The sequence below is a fragment of the Acinonyx jubatus genome, chromosome A3 (assembly GCF_027475565.1).
Source record: "Acinonyx jubatus isolate Ajub_Pintada_27869175 chromosome A3, VMU_Ajub_asm_v1.0, whole genome shotgun sequence".
NCBI lineage: Eukaryota > Metazoa > Chordata > Mammalia > Carnivora > Felidae > Acinonyx > Acinonyx jubatus.
In genome coordinates, this window is record NC_069388.1 from 10,605,258 (window position 1) to 10,624,122 (window position 18,865).

Consider the following 18,865-nt stretch of genomic DNA (forward strand, 5'->3'; position numbering starts at 1 on the left):
ATCCTTCCATCCGTCCATCCATCTATCCATTCATCCATCCGTCCGTCCATCCATCCATCCATCCATCCATCCGTCCATCCATCCATTCATCCTTCCATCCGTCCATTTGTCCGTCCATCTATCCATCCATCTATCCATCCATCCATCCATCCATCCTTCTGTCCATTCATCCCTAGCACCTCCTACTAAATCCAAGAAGACACTGTTCCTGGCCTTGGGCTTACAGCAGTACAGAGCTCCGTCCTGGGGCTTACATTCTAGTGTGGGGAGATTTGAAAGACAGGTGACCCAGTAAAACAGGGTCATGCAAGATAAAGGGGAAGGGGGAGGGGAGAGACACAGACAGACGGGGTGTGTACTGCTGTTTTACCTTCAAGGTGGGAGGATGGAAGGGTAGGGGTAAGGAAGCCTCTCTGAGGAGGGGGCACCTGAGGAGAAACCTGCAAGAAGTGAGGAAGGAAACCACGTAGATCATCAGGAAGAACTTTCCAGAGAGGGAGGGACTAGAAAGTACAAGTGTGCAAAAATAGGAGTTGGGGAGTGTGTTTGAGGGACATTGAGAACATTCTAGAAGCATGGCTAGAACACAGTGAGCAAGGAGGGGGATCCTAGAAAGTGAGGTCAGAGAGGTGATGGGGCAAGGTGATGTTGTTTTGAAGACTGAGTTCAGGATTGCCAGGGAATTGCCAAGTGACTATGTCTGAACTCTGCAGGAACCGGGTCCTAGTGTCAGCCTGCATGGTCCCTTCAAGCGTTTGCTAACATCGGGGGCACAAGGAGAGAGTACTCTCTGGCAAAGGGGTGCTCTCATGAAAAAGTTGACTTGCCCTTTTTTGTAAAATAAAGATCAAATCTCACTTGCCTTTCCTCCCCGTTGGGAGAACAGACACCTGTCCCTTGATTTGTGAAAACAACATGCGTTGTTGGAAGAAGACTAGCCCTAACGACCTAGGGCACTAAGACAGGAACATGTTGTTTCCGGGGTCAGCCGTTGTGGGGGCTGATGGCTCCACGTTTGTGATGACAGCAGGTGACAAAGGTGGGCGGGGCGTGCCGTGAAATCAGCCTCTTTTGAGCAGACTTCTTCTGCCATTGCAATGACTTCTTTTTCCCTCGCCCTCAGCCCAGCGATCCGCCCACGAGCTGCCCATGGTGGAAAGACAGGACATCGACAGCTGCCTGGTCTACGGGGGCCAGCAGATGATCCTCACGGGACAGAACTTCACAGCCGAGTCCAAAGTCGTGTTTACTGAGAAGACCACAGGTCAGGGGGCTTGTTGAGCTCTTTCCTTGTCCTCCAGCACCATATAAAACTCCCGTGTCTTTCTTCCCAACAGCACTGATTTGGGGAATGGGTCCTGTGGGCAGGGTCTTAGTTTCTGTTCTTCTTACTCCCCACGGGAAGCTTCCCAGGCCTCCAGCCGTGGATGTCAACACAGTTCACTGCTGCGTGGATGTGCCACAGTGTTTCAGCTGCTCCCGGGCTCTCTCGTTGGACGATAACCTTATGACTCTTTTTAGATTTTTAAAAAAATGTTTATTGTTTAGAGACAGAGAAATAGAGTGTGAGTCAGGGAGGGGCAGAAAGGGAGGCACAGAATCCGAAGCAGGCTCCAGGCTCTGAGCGGTCAGCAGGGAGCCCGACACGGAGCTTGAACTCACAAACTGTGAGATCATGACCTGAGCCAAGTCAGGTGCTTCACTGGCTGAGCCACCCAGGCACCCTTCTTTTTTTTTTTCTTTCTTTTTTTTTTTTTTAACTATTTTTTCACACAGAGAGGCAAGCCTTCTCAACCTTATGCTATTATCAGAAAAGGAGTCCATTCCACAGGGCGAATAAGTTTGCATGCTGTGGCCCTGGATATCCTGGGTTCAGATGCTGACTTTGCTACTTGTTCTGTGATCTCAGGCAAATGATCTCCCCTTCCAGTGCCTTCATCTCCTTTTATATACAACGATAATAACAAGGGTTCTTATTGCCACAGGGTTGTCATGAAGGCTAAAGAGGTTAATACATGTCGAGTAATCATAACAGCTCTAGGTTTATTGTAAGCTATAAACATAAGCTACATGTATTTTTTTTATTACAAATAGTGCTGCAATGAATCTTTTAATACTTGTAGGACAGTTAATTGGTCTTTGATACGTGAATGTTTTGTCTGTCTTTGTGCATGTACGGTTTATTCCTAGAGTGGAATTTTGGATAGTTGTTTTGAGAGCTTTAAATACATATTGCTAAATTAACTTCCAGAAATGTACAAATTGAAACTTCCATCAATACTATGCCAGTAATGGTTTCACCCCATCCCAGAAGTGCCATTTTTAAAATTGTTTGTTTATTCTTGAGAGATAGAGACAGAGCATGAGCAGGAGAGAGGCAGAGAGAGGGAGACACAGAATCCGAAGCAGGCTCCAGGCTCTGAGCTGTCAGCACAGAGCCTGACGCGGGGCTCGAACCCACAGACTGTGAGATCGTGACCTGAGCTAAAGTTGGACGCCTAATCAACTGAGCCACCCAGGCGCCCCAGAAGTGCTATTTAAAAAAAAAAAAAGTTTGAGAGAAAGCAGGGGAGAGAGCATGAGTGGAGGTGGGACAGAGAGAGAGGGAGAGAGAGAATCCCAAGCAGGCTCCACACTGTCAGCACAGAGCCCAATGTGGGGCTTGAACTCACGAAGCATGAGATCATGACCTGAGCCGAAACCAAGAGTCGGATGCTTAACTGACTGAGCCACCCAGGTGTCCCGCCATTTTTAAATTTTTTTTACTTAAAAAATATTTGCTGAATTGGTACTTCTCTTTACTTCACATACTTTGCTATGAGAGGTTTAATATTTTTGTTTTTGCTCACGTGTATTCTTTTTTCCACATATCATCTGTTAATATCTTTTGCCAATGAGGTCATGGCAAAAAGAGAATGATAAATCTCAAGTTACACAATTATTTGAGAGATATGGATACTAGATCAATTTTTTTCTCTAATGGACACGATTTTACTAAAAGGGGGTGTATTAGTATTTGTTTACCACCCTGAGGATGATACAGAGACCATCGTAGGCAGGGTTGTCCAGTTGTGAGGACTGTGCACTGCACAAGGGCACCTCTCCTCTGGGGGCTGCTCTTCAAATGGGATGCATCATCAATCTGTGTATTACTAAGACCACTGCTAGCAGGAGGAAGCAGGGGGTCTTGGGGGAGGGGTGTTTTTTCCCAGTTCACATAAAGTCTCCTCTTGGGGTGGGCTGGCTCTGTGGCCAGGCATGACATAAATAAGCCTACGGCGGTGGGGGGCTGGAAAGGGCTGGATGGGCTTGGAAGTGGTTTAGAGGGTACGTGGTCGGTCATTGTGGGTTCGAGGGGCAGTGGTGGTGCAGTGAGGGATTAGGGACGCAGACATTTCCACGGATGCTTCGCCTTCTGTCCTATGTTTGTCCAGGACTTTATTCAACTATCTCCTTTTATCGGGCCTGAGGCTGCTTCCCGCTCTGTGCTATTATAAGTGACTCAGCAACGAACATCCTTTATATTCCTTTGGTCAGTTAGGCAAGAGCTCATGCTCCTAAGCCCAAACCCAGCTCCACCATTTTCTAGCTGTGTGACCTTGGGCAGGTTGCTTATCTTCTCTGGGTAACAGTTTCCTCATCTATACGATATGATGACACTCCTGCCTCGTAGGGTGGTTTAAGGATCAAGGATTTCTACATGGTAAGCACTCATAAAGTGCTCGGCACGTAGTAAGTGCTCAATACACATTAACGATCACTATTTGTTACTGTTCTTTCCTAGGGTTAAGGCCTCTATATGTCGTAGTGGATTCATGGAGGCTCGCACGTTTCTCGGCATCTTGGGGGAGGCTTACTTTTCAGATGGTGGAAGGGTGTGATACTCTCTCCTGCAGGAATTTGCTAGGCTTTTGTAAATCGGAGAGCAAACCAGCGTGGCTGGAATGTGTTGCCAAACAGGCAGAGGCCAGCACAAGTTTCCCAGTACCGGGTAGAGACACGGCCTTGGTATGGTCTGCACATGGGGGAGCTAAGAGGGAGTCACGGAGAGTTCTTCAGCGGGAGAGTGGCCTGAGATGTACATGACCAAGCACACGTTAGCTGCTGCGGGTTTGACACACCTTCCGTGCGAGCCGACTATCCTGCGGGCCTTCTGCTGACTTTTGCAAGAAGCCTGTGGCCTCACAGCACCTTCCTGGCAGAGGGGAAAATGCTGGTAATCTGCAGATGTCTCGTTCTCCATGCCCAGGTCTGCGTGGGGGTGGCTTGGAGGCCGGGTCCTTCCTGGTCCCTTGCAGAGTTGGGAACCAGTCAGCCTGCGTTGTCCGGGGAGTTCACGCACTTGAGATGCTGCTCAGATGCCCCGGTTAAGTGTTTGTTGAGGGAATGAATCGACGGCATTTATTCTGTAGCTTGCTTTCTCTTGGTTTCAAAAGAAGTTTCACAGTTGACCTCATGGAGGCAAGAAAACTCGGTCTGTTTCACCTTTGAAAAGTTGTGTATGAATAAGGAGAATAATCAGAGCAGCTTCCTGGGATCTTTGTCCACGACCGTCCACATACTGTCTCGTCTAAGCCGCTGCCTGCGGGAGGCGCTCTGCTAGGCGTGCAGTGAGGGGACTCCCCCACAGATAGTGCCCGGCATGATCCTGATGTCTAGCCTCCCTGGGCCTCCGTTTCCTGCTCTGTAAAATGAGGTACTGCTGCTCCCCGCCCCCCGCAGGAGCCCAGTGCGGACACGGTCAGTGCACGCGTAACGTGCACGGAGCGCTTGCCGAACGTTCGCTGTTGTTTTTACGGTCACAATTCTCCTTGCTCAGCCCATAGACAGCATTGACTGGACGGTGACGAGCACAGGGCCTGAGGTCAGAAGGCCTGGGTTCGAATCCCTGACCTGCATTGAGTGGCTTCGGCATCCTGGATAAGTCACGTCACCTCTCTGAGCCGGCGTTTAACCCTTCCGTAATATACGGACGATTTCCTTCTCTAGAGAGAAGAAAAGCTGAAATGAGATAGATGGTGGCACACATTAGGCTCTTGGCATAGCTCGTAGCACATGGTAAATGCTCACTGAATATTAGCTTTTGTTGTTATCATTATATTTAGGCTGTGGAAAGAACAGAGATGAATAAAATTCTATCTCATGGAGCCAAGGGGCATTGAAAGACAACAAAAAGTAGTCATAATGAGCTAGATGCCAGGCCTCTGAGCACTTTATATGTATTAACGAATCTCATTCCTCACGACAGCCCTACCAGATAGCTACCATTGTCCTGATTTTCCTAACGAGGAGCTGAGCCCAGAGAGGTTAAGTGACTCGGGGAAGATCACACAGCTAGTAACATGGCAGGGGTAGGTTCGACCCCAGGCAGCCTGGCTTAAGAGTCTGCCCCCTTGGCTGTTAGCTCTTCTAGTTTGAAGAAGCTTAGAACAAGGTTAATTTGCCTGAAGACCCTTCAGCTGCCTTGAACCACTGACTGGAACCATTTTGTGGTGAGATAGACCCTTGGATTCTGCAGTGGGTCCCGGGCTCGAAAGAATCCGTGCAGAACGCTTTCACGCCTAGCCTAAAGAATCCCGGGTGAAGGCGGCTTCTGGATCAGTGCCAACAGGCCAGCAGGGGTCTCGGGGACGCCCCTGAGCCCCCAGGACGCGGTGGGCCTTCCCTCGTGGGATGTCGGGCTCCTCGGGGCTCTGACAGACAGGGGGCTTGTCGTGCTCTTTTGACCCTAAGTACTCGCCTCCTAGCCCGGGACTGCCTTCTGCAGGGGGACTCCCTGTTGCTCAACTTCGTTTTTCCAAAACTCATCCCGTTCCCATCTCCATGGACAGCTTGGCCGGCAAGGGCGCAGCGGGGCGGGGCGGAGTGGAACAACTGAAGTTTTCCAAGGAAGGGGAACCCCAGCTGGTTCTCACATTAAGGAAAGGTGACAGCCTCCTGGGCTAATCTTAGCCCCCGCGTTGGGTCATCGGCACCACTAGGTCCAATGTTCTTTTTATAGCTGTCGACTAAAATGGAACTGGCAGCTTCTACTCCAGCGGGATGACAAATTGGAGACTGTCGGAAAAACAGTAGGAGAGGGGCAGCATGGTGTTTCTTAAGTTAGAAAAGCTTGGTGTTTTGGAAAATGGCATCTTATTTATAGCAGCAGTAATAATAATGATTATGATATTATTTTTATTACTGTTTTTCATTATTTTCATGACTTCCAGGAGCCGGTATGACCTGGCCCTCGCCCATCCCTCTGAATTCAGCTTTTTGGACTCTCTCCTTGTTCACTTGGCTGTAGCTACACCTGTCTTCGGTCTGTCCTCAGACACCCCCTGCTCGTTTCTGCCTCAGGACCTTTGCTTTGGCTGTTCCCTCTTAGAATGTCCTTCCACCATTTCTTTGTACCAGGCTGGGTCCTCCTCTGCCTTCAAGGCTCAGCACAGAGGTGACTTTCTCAACGAGCCCCTCCTTGACCGTCTGCTCTGAAGTTGTTCAGCGTGCCCCATGACCCTGTCCCCTTCTGTCCCACCGTCCTGCTTTGTTTTCTTGGTGGCCCCAGGTATCGCTGCTGAAGTTGTCTTGCCTGTTTGCTTATTCGTCTGTTATCTGGCCTCCCACATCTTAGCTCCTTGAGGACAGAGACCTGCTGTTTGCTGCTGTATCCACAGCATCTAGAACGATCCCTAGCACATAGTAGGTGCTCACACATACTGTGGACTGGGTGTCGTCTCCTTCAGTTGTCACACCAGCCCCAAGGGGCAGGTGACATTGTCCCCATTTATAGTTGAGGGAACTGAGGCTCGTAGGGGTCAAGACACAAGTCCTGGGTCAGCCCACAGCTGGCGACAGAGCCGGAATCCCTAGTGCAGTTGGACGTGACACCCCCCCCTCCCGCCCCGCCCCTCCCCGGGGAAGCCCTCCTCTCGTGTCCCTGAGGACAGAGAGAGAAACCGAACAGGATGATGAGGATCTTTCCTATTTACCGCGCTCGGCAATGGCCCCAAAGCCTCCATATAGTCTCTGAAATTTAAAAAATGTGTAATAACCTTCCAGGCGAAGTTCACGTGGAGAAGTCCAGGCTGTTCCTGACCTTCAGCTGGTAACCCTGGCCCCCGGCCACCCGGGCCTCAGGCGGAGTTGGGGGTCCCAGCAAAACATTGCAAAACAGGAAAAAATCTAAGGACACAAAAATAAAAGTGATGTGGCAGCAGAAACAGGGTTGCCATGGCTCTGAGCGACTGGCCACTTCTGGGCGGGATCCAATGTTTTGGAAGGTTCCCCCACATGACACAGGGTTTTGGAATTTTTCAGCTGGTAAATCTTTCTGAATTCAGGCCCCTGGCCCCAGCCAAGGAGCTCCCTGGCTCTCTGTGTCCTGCGGGGGTGTCTCTTGGAACCCTGCCTGCATCGGATTACTCAGCTTTGAGACTTAAATTGTTTGAAGAGAATTTTGTGTTTTGTTTTGCTGGACGATGTTCTTGGAACAGTCTGATGGCAGAGGCTCCCATCACCTGTTGAGAGGGCAAATTGATTTTTTAGAAAGGAGGCGTGGGTGGTGGGGCTCCCTCTTCCCCCACTGAGTCATCACATCCTAATATGAGTCACTTTATTACTTGGAGGTTCCCGAAGGTTGTATTTTGAGCTTTGTTTAATAAATATAAATGCACATGCTTAAAATAAAATTCTTCTGCTAAATTAAGCATCTTTCCACGAATTAGTATCCTAGAAACATTGGAACCACCTTAAAGCAGGCCTCTCCTCCTGCCACGTGTTTTTCTCCACGGGTTTGGTTTTGCCCAGTGTAGCCACTTTCTGAAACAATAGACCTGGTGTGGGAGTCTCTCTAGCTCGGGCTTCCCTCTGGGAAAGGTCAGACTCCAGGCTGGGCTGGGGCATGACTAAGTCTCTGCGGACCTTTGCCCTCGGTGACTCACGTCCACAGTGGCCTCGGCCCCCTGGGCTGGATCCCACCGCTTAGGCACAGCTGGCTGGGACGCAAAACTTGCCTCCAAAGCCAGAGGCCGGGTCGCTGCCCCAAAGCCCCGCTAGAGACCGAGCGAGCAGTCTTGCTTTCGGTCCCTTGCATGTCAGGACAGGCTTTGGGGTGAAAGAATCCTGTATCCTGCAGTTCATTCAGTGGAAGCCTTTGAAAGACGACACAGACAAGGGAGTTTTCTAGCTCACTTGGGTCCAAGCTTTTCCACCATTAGAAATGGTCCTCGATGCCAATAGACCTGTGTGTGAATTGCAGTCAGCAGGCTGGAGTCTCCCCCTGCACCCCGATCCCTGCCCCCCCGTAAGAAAGTTCACGGTATCTTGTAGGAATTAACACCCTTTCGTATTTTTTTTCTACATTTTTGGTTTCATGCTCTTTTTACAAAATAAAAATCGTTTATGTTTAAAGTCTAGGCAGGCCAGATCTTGGATCTTCCAGCGGACTTGGCCCGAAGCCTGGATAGGCCCCATATTTTGTGCTTGGGACTCAGTTTCCCCATCTTTAAAATGGGGGTTGTGTCAGGTCTTTCAGCAGCGAAAGGAGATCAAGGATCTCCAAGTGTCAGGCACATAGCAGGTGCTCAGAAAGTGTCACCTGACCTTGCACGTGCCCCCTGGGAGCTCAATTGACTGCACATGGAGCCAGGACGGCAGGGCTGTGTTGGTTTCTCGTCTTGAGAGTAAGAGTCGTTGGGGGGCACAGGTTGAGTTTCTCCTCTTGCCCCCCAGGCCATCCGACACCTGCTGTCGTGGCCTCACGGAGGAGCTGGGGGGAGCTTGACTGATGGCCGCTCCCCGCCCCCGTCTGCCAGAGCTCGTGGGTGGGGGGCTGAGTCCCAGACCCCCACTTCCTGGTTCCCAGGGCATGGGGCTGGATACAGCTCTTCACTGAGAAGAGGCGCCCTGCAGTCCAGCCTCTGTGGCAAACGACCCAGCAGTGACCTTTCAGCCTCGCCACTCCCCAGGTATTTACCAAACACCCTACTGTGCGCAGGTTCTGAGCCAGCCCTGGGGATGCACGACAGATGAGGTCCCTGCTCTCACGGGGCGGACAGTCCCAAACTTGTTTATGAGGGAGGGAAAGTGCTCTGAAGACAGCGCCACCAGGCCATAGGAGCGAGGCAGAGGGCTCAGACGGGGATACATGGAGGAGGCTCAGTTACATTCAGATCTCAGTCAACACATTTCTTTAGTATGAGCATGTCCCCTGCAGTGGCACAGGGCTTGGCAATACTTGTAGTAAAAAAGCATCAGCTGTCTGCTGGAAATCGAATTGAACCGGATGTCCTACATTTTTATCTGTTAAATCTGGGAACCCTGGGGGGTGTGATCAGGGAAGGCTTCCCTGAGGAGGTGGCTTTGAGCAGAGGCCTCGAGCAGAAGAGGGAGCTGCACCGACCTATTGGAAGAGGGTCTCAGGCAGAAATAGCCGCCCAGTGCCGTAGTCCCAGCCTGGGGATGAGCCTGGGGTGTTTGAGGAAATGAAAGCAGGCCAGGCCGCGGGTGCAGCCTGAGAGCAGGGGGGAGTCTGACACCAACCGAGCCTGGAGAGGTCTCTGGGGCGGGGCGGGTGGGGGGAGACGTGGTTAGATCATGCCAGGGTTTGTAGGCATGGAGGAGGATTTTGGATGTTATTACAACATAAAAACCGGTAGCTCTTGTCCTAAGCAGGGGAGGGACATGATCTAATTTAGCTCGTTAAGATGGTTCTGGCAATCTGGAAGAATGCATGGACTCAGGGGATGGGGGGCGCAAGCAGAAGGTGCTGTGAGCCCCCAGTGAAGTTGTCCGGGGGCGGGGGGACGGAGGGGCTGAGCCCGCCGAAAAGGTGATGGGACATCAGGAGAAGCAGGATGCTGGGAATCAACGCATTTCCTCTCCACCCGCCAGCAGATGCATTTGGGCAGCCTCACCATTGCGGGTGGGCGACATCCTAAGCTGTGGGACACTCCTGATCCCCAGCCCCCATCTGCTCGGCTCGTTCAGCCCCCACACCCAGGGAGCACACATTTTTCTGCTCGTTCGCAGTCGTGAAAAGAGCAGACTGGAATGACTTCAGCCATCTTCATTTAGCTAATTTTTAAAACGCAGGGCCAGGACTGGGAAGCATCACGCGTGGTTTCCTAACACAAACTGACACTTTGATTTCCTCCAGTGGAGTGCTCACGGCCTGAGTGAGGACGGATTTGTTTTTTTCCTTCTGAAAGCTCCCTTCTTTCTCCTTTGAGTGCTGACAGGAGCCCGTGGCTCATCCGGGCTGACTGCTAAGACGCCGGCCCAGACCCGATGCCAGCCGTCCAGCTTCCTGGCACTTTGGGCCCGGGAGCCATCTGCAAAACGGACATTAAACCACCCGCAGGGTAGTGGCCACTGGTCCACGGATGCACTGGCTACCGGGTCCTGTGCCTCTGGCACAGTGGCCCGCCTACCACGCAGGCTGACACGTCGATTGAACCAGGCACCCCCTCCACCCCGTGTTTGTTTAGTTCTTGCAGAGTCTTGCTAAGTCTTCTTTAGACCTAACCCCTTTGCCCAAAGAACCTGGCTCTCTTTGCTCTTCCCCTCTGAGTAAGACTTGGAAGGGCCCTCTTGGTGCTGGCTGCCAGTCCCTGTTAATTTAGGATGGGGAAGTTTGCCCAGACATCTGCGCAAGGGACCGGAGTCCTCACTTCGTCTCGCCCCGGAGCAGCAGAAGCGACCTTGGTCATCTCGGGCCTCTTCTGTTCTGGGCAGGGTTTCCCAGGGTCCCAGACCTGGGGTCTGGGTCGGGGGGGTGGATTGGAGAGCATCTGGTGTCTCCTAGGTCTGACTCTGGGGACAAAGAATTGGCCGATCATCTTGACCCGAGTGCTCTGGTTGTGTGGGATTCCGTGTCTGCGCTGTTATTCCGGGTGCCTCCCCCCCACCACTCAGTTCACGAAAAGGATTCTTCGCAAAGGGCTTGGCGATCGCTTTGGGGGGTCTTTTCGCTGGAGAGGCCAGCGGTGTGGCTGTGGGCCAAGCCCTAGGGAATCCTGAGGTCGCTCTGTGCATTTATTCCGCTGGTGTTTACCGAGCGCTCATGGCGGGCCGGACGTGGCAGTGCTGGGACGGAGCAGAGAACAAGACAGGTGTGTGGTACCCCTCCCGGAAGCCCACGGCCTAGCAGGGGAGAGAGAGAGAACCAACAGGCTGAGAAAATGAGGTCAGAGGATGGGAGGCGGGAGCAGAAAATGAAAGAGGGTGGGGACAGGTCCAGGGGGAGCTCCTGAGCGGGGCCGGAAAGCTGGGAAGAAGTGGTCTGAGTGAGGCCCGCAGGAGAGTGAGTGTGGTTGTTGCGGGGGGCCGGGGGGGGGTGGGGGGGAAGGAGAAGGCCAGTGGGCCTGGAGGGAAGCTGAGGAAGGGGGCAGGGTCCCTGTCCCAGGAGAGGTGAAGAACCATGGGTCCTCCCTTCTGAGCTCTCGTGGGCCTATGGGGAGCAGGGAGGCATGCGTGGCTCATGTCCCGGTCCCAGCAACCTGCTCAGGGCCTGCCCCGCGGTAGGAGCTCGCTCATTGTTAGTGGTCCATGCCTGGCTTCCGTCGGAGACGGTGGCCCCAGAGGGCTCCTGAGAGACAGGCTGGTCAACATACAGTTGCCATATCCTTGTCCATAAGAGAAAAGCTCTATCTTAAGAAATACTGAAAAATGCACGCAGTGTATTTCCACCCCGTTCTTTGAATGGCGTTCTAGAAGACGTGCGTGTCTCAGCTTGTCCATCCGGTCTGGTCTCAGGGGTGTAACCGCGTGGGCAGTGTGGAGCACGCATTCTCTGGTCTCTAGTACTTAACGATTCCTGCTTTTTAACATAACAGGGGCACGTTTCCAGGGCAGAGGATATGATCATGCCTATTCTGAGTGCCGCCCGGTGTTCCTATACCTAATCTACCCGATACCCGTCCCCCCAGGATGGAGGGCCCATAATTGCTTCAGCCCCCTATCAACGAATACTTTCTGTGGCCATTTTATTTCTTCACAATGAGAGTTGTGATGCAATACTATGACACAACGAACCGGGACACCCACCAGAACCCTTGGGTCAAGATCATCAGCCGATTCTTTCTCCCCAGGGTCAGACCTAGGAGACACCAAATTCTAAAATAATAATGATGGCAATCCTCACTATGGGCTGAGCATTTTGCTAAGGACTTTACATAGAATCTGTTTGAATTTTTGCCAAGTCTTTGAAGCTGGTAAATGAGCTTTCCCTGTGCTTAGGAGGAAACTGAGGCACGGAGAGGTCAAGCTACCACTCCAGAGGCCACGCAGTGAGGAAATAGCAATGATTGAACTTGAACCTGGAGAGAGTGAGCTCAGGCTGAGAGAGCCCTGCCAGCATTTACTGTGTGTTCCTCTGCCTCCTGGGAGCTCAATTCAGAGGATGGGATTACTGTGTCCTCTTGGTGAAACCTCAGGACTTGTGTGCTAGGGGACTCGGGGGCGGGGGGAAGGAAAGATGAGCCCAGGGAAGTGGTCTTGAGGTGTTTTGCAAATCACACCCTTCCCGTAGAGACCAGCTCCCTTGAGCGTGCCTTTTACGTGCTACCTAAAATTGAGGACAGCAGGGTCAGCTTCCAGTTCCTGTTGGGGACACGTCTGTTCAGAGCCCAGGGTAGATCCCACTTGAGATGCACAACCAGGCTGGACTCCCGAAGCTGCCCTCTGATGCCCAAAAGGAAGAGGCCAGGCCCCTGGGTTTGGCTCATGATTCAGGTTTTGGTTTCTCACTTCTGGGAGCTCTCTGCCCTTTTAAAATTTAGGTAATGGTGAAAAGACCCATCTGAGAGGCAAGAAGTCAGGCATCACGCACACCTGCTTTCTGTAACAGGCACTGTCCCTTTGTGAATTCCCTCCACCCGTGCCCGCAGGCAAGAATATTTATAATTTATAATGACAAGCCGAGAAATGTGTATTATTTTCTGGTTAAAATACGCTTGTGGTCCCCCCCCCCCCCCATAATACATTGTGTAGAACATATGCACGCAGTGACAAGACAGTATTTAAATAATACGTTGCCACCGGCCATAATAATCATGCTCACCAATGTCTGTTGAACACTTATTCTGTGCTGTGTGTCTGTCTAGGAACAAACCAATGAGGTATAGGTACTGTGATTGTCCCCATATTTTGGATAAGAGGCAGAGAGAGGTAGAGTGTCTTATCCAAGCCCACATAGCTAACTGGGCCACTGGGCCTGCAGGGTATTAGGTTAAAAAACCTCTAATTAGGTGCTGCCACGTCAAAAGGAGATTTCCCCTAAAAATGCAAGAATTGCTAGCTGGGTCTGTCTGCCCTGGAGTTCAAGGTTTGCAGGAATAAAGGGGACAGCACCGTGGTGCCACAGAGGACTGTGTTTTGGCCACAGAAGGTGCCCGGGATGGCTCGGGTTACAGCGGACGTGTAGCTGAAGGTTTGACAGGAAACACTGGAGTGAGCAGGCTTTTCTCCCGACCTGCCGCCCAGAGCCAGGCTGCATGGGGCCTGCCCAGGCCAGGGGTGAGGACACAGGCCATCTTGCTGCAGAAGCCTCCGAGGGCAAGTGCTGCCTGGCGGGTCCTGTTTGCCCTGGCCGGAGCGCAGGAAGGTGGCTGGAAGGACGGAGGGTTTTTGAGCGAGTGGCCATATAGGGACATCCCTCCGCGGCCCAGCTTGTGGACACACAGGGGCTCTCCTGGACACGTGGTTGTGATTTGGAAGAGAAGAGAAGGTCGAGTCCTTGGAGCAAGGGGCCTGGGGCCCGGGGGGAGGGAAAGCCAGGTGTTTCCCTGTCCTGACAGCCAGGGGGCCCTTGCTCTGGGTGGGTGAGGGGGTACGGCAGCAGAGAAAGACACTGACCTATCTTGGGCGATGGTGTTTTCTGGACAAAATGTGCAGTCTTGGGGGAGAACCTCAGATACAGCGCAGTGGAGGGGCTTCTGCAGAAAGCTGACTGTCCTCCTCCCCATGGTGTGGGAGGCGGCTCCTGTCCCTCTCAGAGGCCCTCAGGGTGGGGGCATAGAAGGTAAAGGAGAGGTGGGGGGTGGGGAGCCGGGAGGAGGCCCTGTCTGAAGAGGCCATACCCTGCGTGGGTGTCCAGGACGCCCAGGATGGTTAGATCTTCTGAATTTTTTTTTTTTTACAAGAGCAAAGTCTGCATTTTTAGGTGAAATCTCATTTTGAATTTTTTCTTAACGTTGGTTTATTTTTGAGAGAGAGAAAGAGACAGGGCGAGCGGGGGAGGGGCAGAGAGAGAGAGAAGAAGACAGAATCGGAAGCAGGCTCCAGGCTCCGAGTTGTCAGCACTGAGCCCGACGCGGGGCTCGAACTCACGGACCGCAAAACCATGACCTGAGCTGCAGTCGGATGCTCAACCACCTGAGCCACCCAGGCACCCCTGAGGTCTCATTTTGAAATGGCAGCAGCTAATAAAAAAAACTCGAAGCCACCGGACAGGTCACAAAACAGGCCTGGTCTCTAGGGTGAGGCCAATGATTCTTTAAAAAATACAGAAATGGTGGTAAAATATGTGTTATGCTAATATTGATGATTGTAGCCATTTGTAAGCATATAATTCAGTGGCATTAAATACGTTCAGTATATTGTACCATCACCACTCACGGTCACCACTACCAATTTTCAGAACATTCTGGAATTTCGAAACAGAAACTCTGTACCCGTTAAGTAATAACCGCTCCCTCCCCCTGAGCCTCTGGAGACCTGCCTTCTGCTCTCTGTCTCTATGAATCTGCCTATTCTGTGTACTTGGTGCAAGTGGATTATATCACTTGTCCTTCTGGGTTGGGCCTGTGTCACTTAGCATTATGTGTCCGGGGTCTGTCTGCGTCATTGCGTGTGCCGGAATTCGCTTCCTTTCCGAGGCTGGGTGCCGTTCCGCTGGACGTATATACCCCATCCCGTTCAGCCATGCATCTGTCGAGGGACCTCTGCCTTCTCGGAAGAGGCGTTCTGCCCCAGCACATACTGGATAGTGATTGTAATTTATGGCACCTCTCTTAATTCCGGCTGTGCTGACAGATGGCTGAGCACGGGGGTATGGGATGAGGAGGGCGCGACATCTGGGGTTGTCCTGGAGAGGGAATGGGGGAGGCAGGTGCACGGTCTCATGGTGACAGAGCGGGTGAGGGTTGCCTGGGGTGCCATGGGGGCTGTGGCTTGGCTTTCCTGGGAGGGACTGCAGCCGATTCTGGAAACATGAGCCCCCTGGAATGCCTGCCCAGTGTCCTTCACTGTCCTGGCAGAGATGTTGCTTGGGCACAGGGATCTGAAACCACACCACGTCGACGGGGTAAGGAGCACTGGTTCTAAGGGTCAGCTGCTTGGGCTCAAATCTGGCTTCCCCAACCGGTAGCTGTGCCTCCTTGGGCCACTGCTTTTGCCTCTCTGTGCCTGGTGTCCTCACCTATCAAAACCCCAGACCTGCGGCATGGGGTTGCTGTATGCGTTAGACAAGTCCATACCTGCGAGGTGTTTTGAGGGGGTGCTTTGCATATAGATTGTGCTCGTAACCAATAGCTGCCATTTCTCCTGGGGGCGGGGTGGTCAAAGTGGTGCCTGGAGAGGCCGTATCTGGAGGCCCAGGGGGAGCAGAGGGGGGCAGGGTTTGAGAAGATGGGCCTGAACCTTTGTGGTGGATGTGACCCTAGAAAGATCTTACCTACATAGGACCCTCCGTCGGCCTCCCAGGAAGCTGGTCACCCTGTCTCGCTTGATAACCTGGGGCTTTTCTACTCGACCGCATCTCTCTCATTGCACTGCCCCTGTTGTTGCTTGAAGACTGTGATTTAGTGACTGCCCACCTCCTGCCTTTGGACAAACCCCAGTTCCTTCTCTGGGCCTCACTTTCCCCATCTGATGGTGTGGGGCTGGCTAATTTCTAAGGGTAGTTCCAAGCACCTATGCCCTGGAGCGGAGCCTGGGTGGCTCAGTCGGCCGAGCGTCCAACTCCGGCTCACGTGATGATCCCACGGTTCGTGAGTTCGAGCCCCGCGTTGGGATCTGTGCTGACAGCTCGGAGCCTGGAGGCTGCTTCGGATTCTGTGTCTCCCTCTCTCTGCATCCCTCCCCTGCTCATGCTCCATCTCTGTCTCTCAAGAATGAATAAATGTTAAGGTAAAAAAAAAAGACTAAAAAAAAAAAAAACAAAAAAAAAACAGCCAACCAAGTACCTGTGCACTGGAATTCTATGGCTGTTAGTTGGTGGAGTTTTACTTATTAGGTATACCCACCAGAGATGGGGGAAAGGCTCCCTCTTGTTCCTCTTGGGTCCCTGGCCCAGGAGAAGAGACCCTACGAGAACCCCCTGCCTGGTGACGTGCTTTCACTGCACTGCCATTTTGTGCTTTGCCCTTCACTTGCTGGCGTGAGTGGGGAAGAGAGCTGGCTTGCCAGGCCCTGCTTAGTGCATCCTGATCACTTTTCCAACTACTTCTCCCTTTCCTCCCAATTATGAGACTCCTGAAAACGGTCCTTCCTTTTCAAAGTGGGTCAGAGTCACGCAGGGAAATGAGATTATTGGTGATAGAACTCAACTCAGCCAACGAGAGGCTAGAGCATCAACACATTATTGTTCGTTTCCTCCGTTAGTTTATTACTTAATCTTCTGACTTTGAGCTCACATTGCAGTTAGTAAACAAGAACATTCTTTTTTTTTAAATGTTTATTTATTTTTGAAAGAGAGGGAGAGAGAGAGAGAGAGGGAGGGAGGGGGGAGAGAATCCCAAGCAGGCTTTGTGCTGTCGGCTCAGAGCCCCACGCAGGGCTCGATCTCACGAACGGTGGGATCGTGACCTGATCCTAAATCAAGAGTCGGGCGCTTAACTGACTGAGCCCCCCGGGCGCCCCAAGAATGCACTTTTGACAAGGACCACACCCCGTTTATAACCACCGTTGGGAGGGACATAGTTCTCTGGCGGATGATCTTTGACCTGTCTTTGCTAAAGGGATAAGAATTTTTTTCTGTCTAGTTCTCTCCCGGGCTTTTCCCCAGGAAAGTGCCCTGTCTTGATGACCTAACTTCAAATTCCTTGACATCCGTCCATCTGTCCTTTCTTGCTTGCTTTTGAGCAGTGGCTGATGCTAGCTGCCGCCACTTTGGAATGCTCAGACATGAGATGTTCATGGGCACTGCGATGTCTCGGGTGTTGGGGAGACGGCAGCAACTCTAACTTGGTCCCTCCCGTCATGGTGGGAGTTGGTACGTTGATTGCCTCTTCCTGTTCCCTTTTTGACATAAACCCATGTCTCCCTTAATCATTTCAGGAGTTGCATCTACTAGAACCGTAAGGTCAAGACTTGCAGACTTCATGGTTACAGAAGGCTCCAGCTAGTTCGTTGTCTACATGTTGTTAAGATTATCTACATTGCGTCGGCTTGGGTAGCAATCACAGGACCTTATTAATTAGTATTTTGGGAAATATGTTCTATACGAGGAAGTTCAAATAATGCTTAGAAACCACATTTCTTTGGGCAAACCTTGAGAGCCGAGACATTATGGATTCAAATCTAATCTGTCACAGAAGATGTTAACAGTTGTGCTTAAAACAGGGGAGAGGGCCTCCGTGGCCAAATGTCGGGACGTGGTACTTACTCCAGCCCACCTCGGAGAGTTACACTGCACACGAGCAGATTAAAGGCTCTGAAAAGTCCTGCAGTAAAGAAACGCATTTGACATTGACTCAGCATTTTCCAAATGCTTATTAGCTTTAGAATTTGTTTCTGGTCCTCATAAACCCATTTAATATTCTTCAGAGCCAGCGTTCCACAAAACACCCTGGAAACACTTGTGGAAATGATTTGTTTCCGTCGAAAACTGCCCAATGGCCAATGTAGGTGGTCAGAAAAAGAAATCTGTTATTTGCGAATGCAGAGTTTTGTTTGGCCCAAGTTGTTGGCCCCAAACTGGGGAGCTAGTCTTCTTCTCCAGGGAAAGAGAGCTCACTCCTGAGAAAGACCTCGCATCGATGATTATAATGAGTCACGTTGAAATGTAGGCTGTTGACTGCAGAGGGGGGGGGGGGGGGGGGTTGGGCTCCTGTCCGCCCTGTCCAAGGTTTCTCAAGCCAGGACATTGTTTGAGACAGAATATGCAAGCCACCTGTGTTCCCAGACGATCAAGAAGGCATGTCTGGGGCAGTCAGTGTTCTGTAATGGGGCCCCTGTGACAGTCTTGGCGTGTGGGACATTTTGGAAACAGCCTGTGGTTGCACAAAGCATACAGTACTATCTCTGTTTTAAAGAAAGATATATAGACATTCAAACACAGGGGAAATAACGGCACTGGGATGATGGGCGATTTCTGTTCTTTTCCTTGTTTTCTACTGTGGCCCAGTTTTCTACTGTCAGCATGCATTCCATTTGGAAAAAGAAACATACGCACATGGACATAAGCCATGTATGTTCAAATAGACATGCCTACCGCAAACACACGGATGTCCCTTGCTGAAATGATATAACACGTAAACCAAGATAAATATAAGGCGTGATGAGTTTTGGTCTTAAATCTTTGGCTTCTAGTAGTTCCTTCAAAGTGTGTCTTTTTGAACTCTTTCCAGATGGGCAGCAAATTTGGGAAATGGAAGCCACGGTGGATAAAGACAAGAGCCAGCCTGTAAGCACATGGACGAGACGACTGAACACCCTGTGTTCCCTCCCGCCTCCCTCGTGCTCTCTTTCCTTCTTTCTCTTCCCCCTCCTTCATCAAAGTCCCAGTGCTTTGGACCTAACGGGCACTCAGTAGGTACTGAATTGAGAAACAAATCGAGCAATTTGTCGAGCACCAGACCCCCTGATTTGTAACTGTGACATCATAATGCACTTGGAAACAGTAAGTGGCAACCCTTTCTTTGCTGCAGCTAAAGAGTCC

At 51.5% G+C, this 18,865-nt stretch overlaps 1 protein-coding gene across 9 annotated transcripts in view; it reads left to right on the top strand.

The window, feature by feature from the left end:
• Nucleotides 1-18,865, top strand: part of NFATC2 (nuclear factor of activated T cells 2) — a 158,261-nt gene that overhangs the window by 95,833 nt on the left and 43,563 nt on the right. For all 9 annotated transcript variants that reach the window (XM_027046638.2, XM_027046640.2, XM_027046635.2 and 6 more), the window contains exons 6-7: nucleotides 1,124-1,264; nucleotides 18,555-18,610. In XM_027046638.2, the coding sequence (XP_026902439.1) occupies nucleotides 1,124-1,264; nucleotides 18,555-18,610 (197 nt within the window). The remainder of the gene's footprint in view (nucleotides 1-1,123; nucleotides 1,265-18,554; nucleotides 18,611-18,865) is intronic.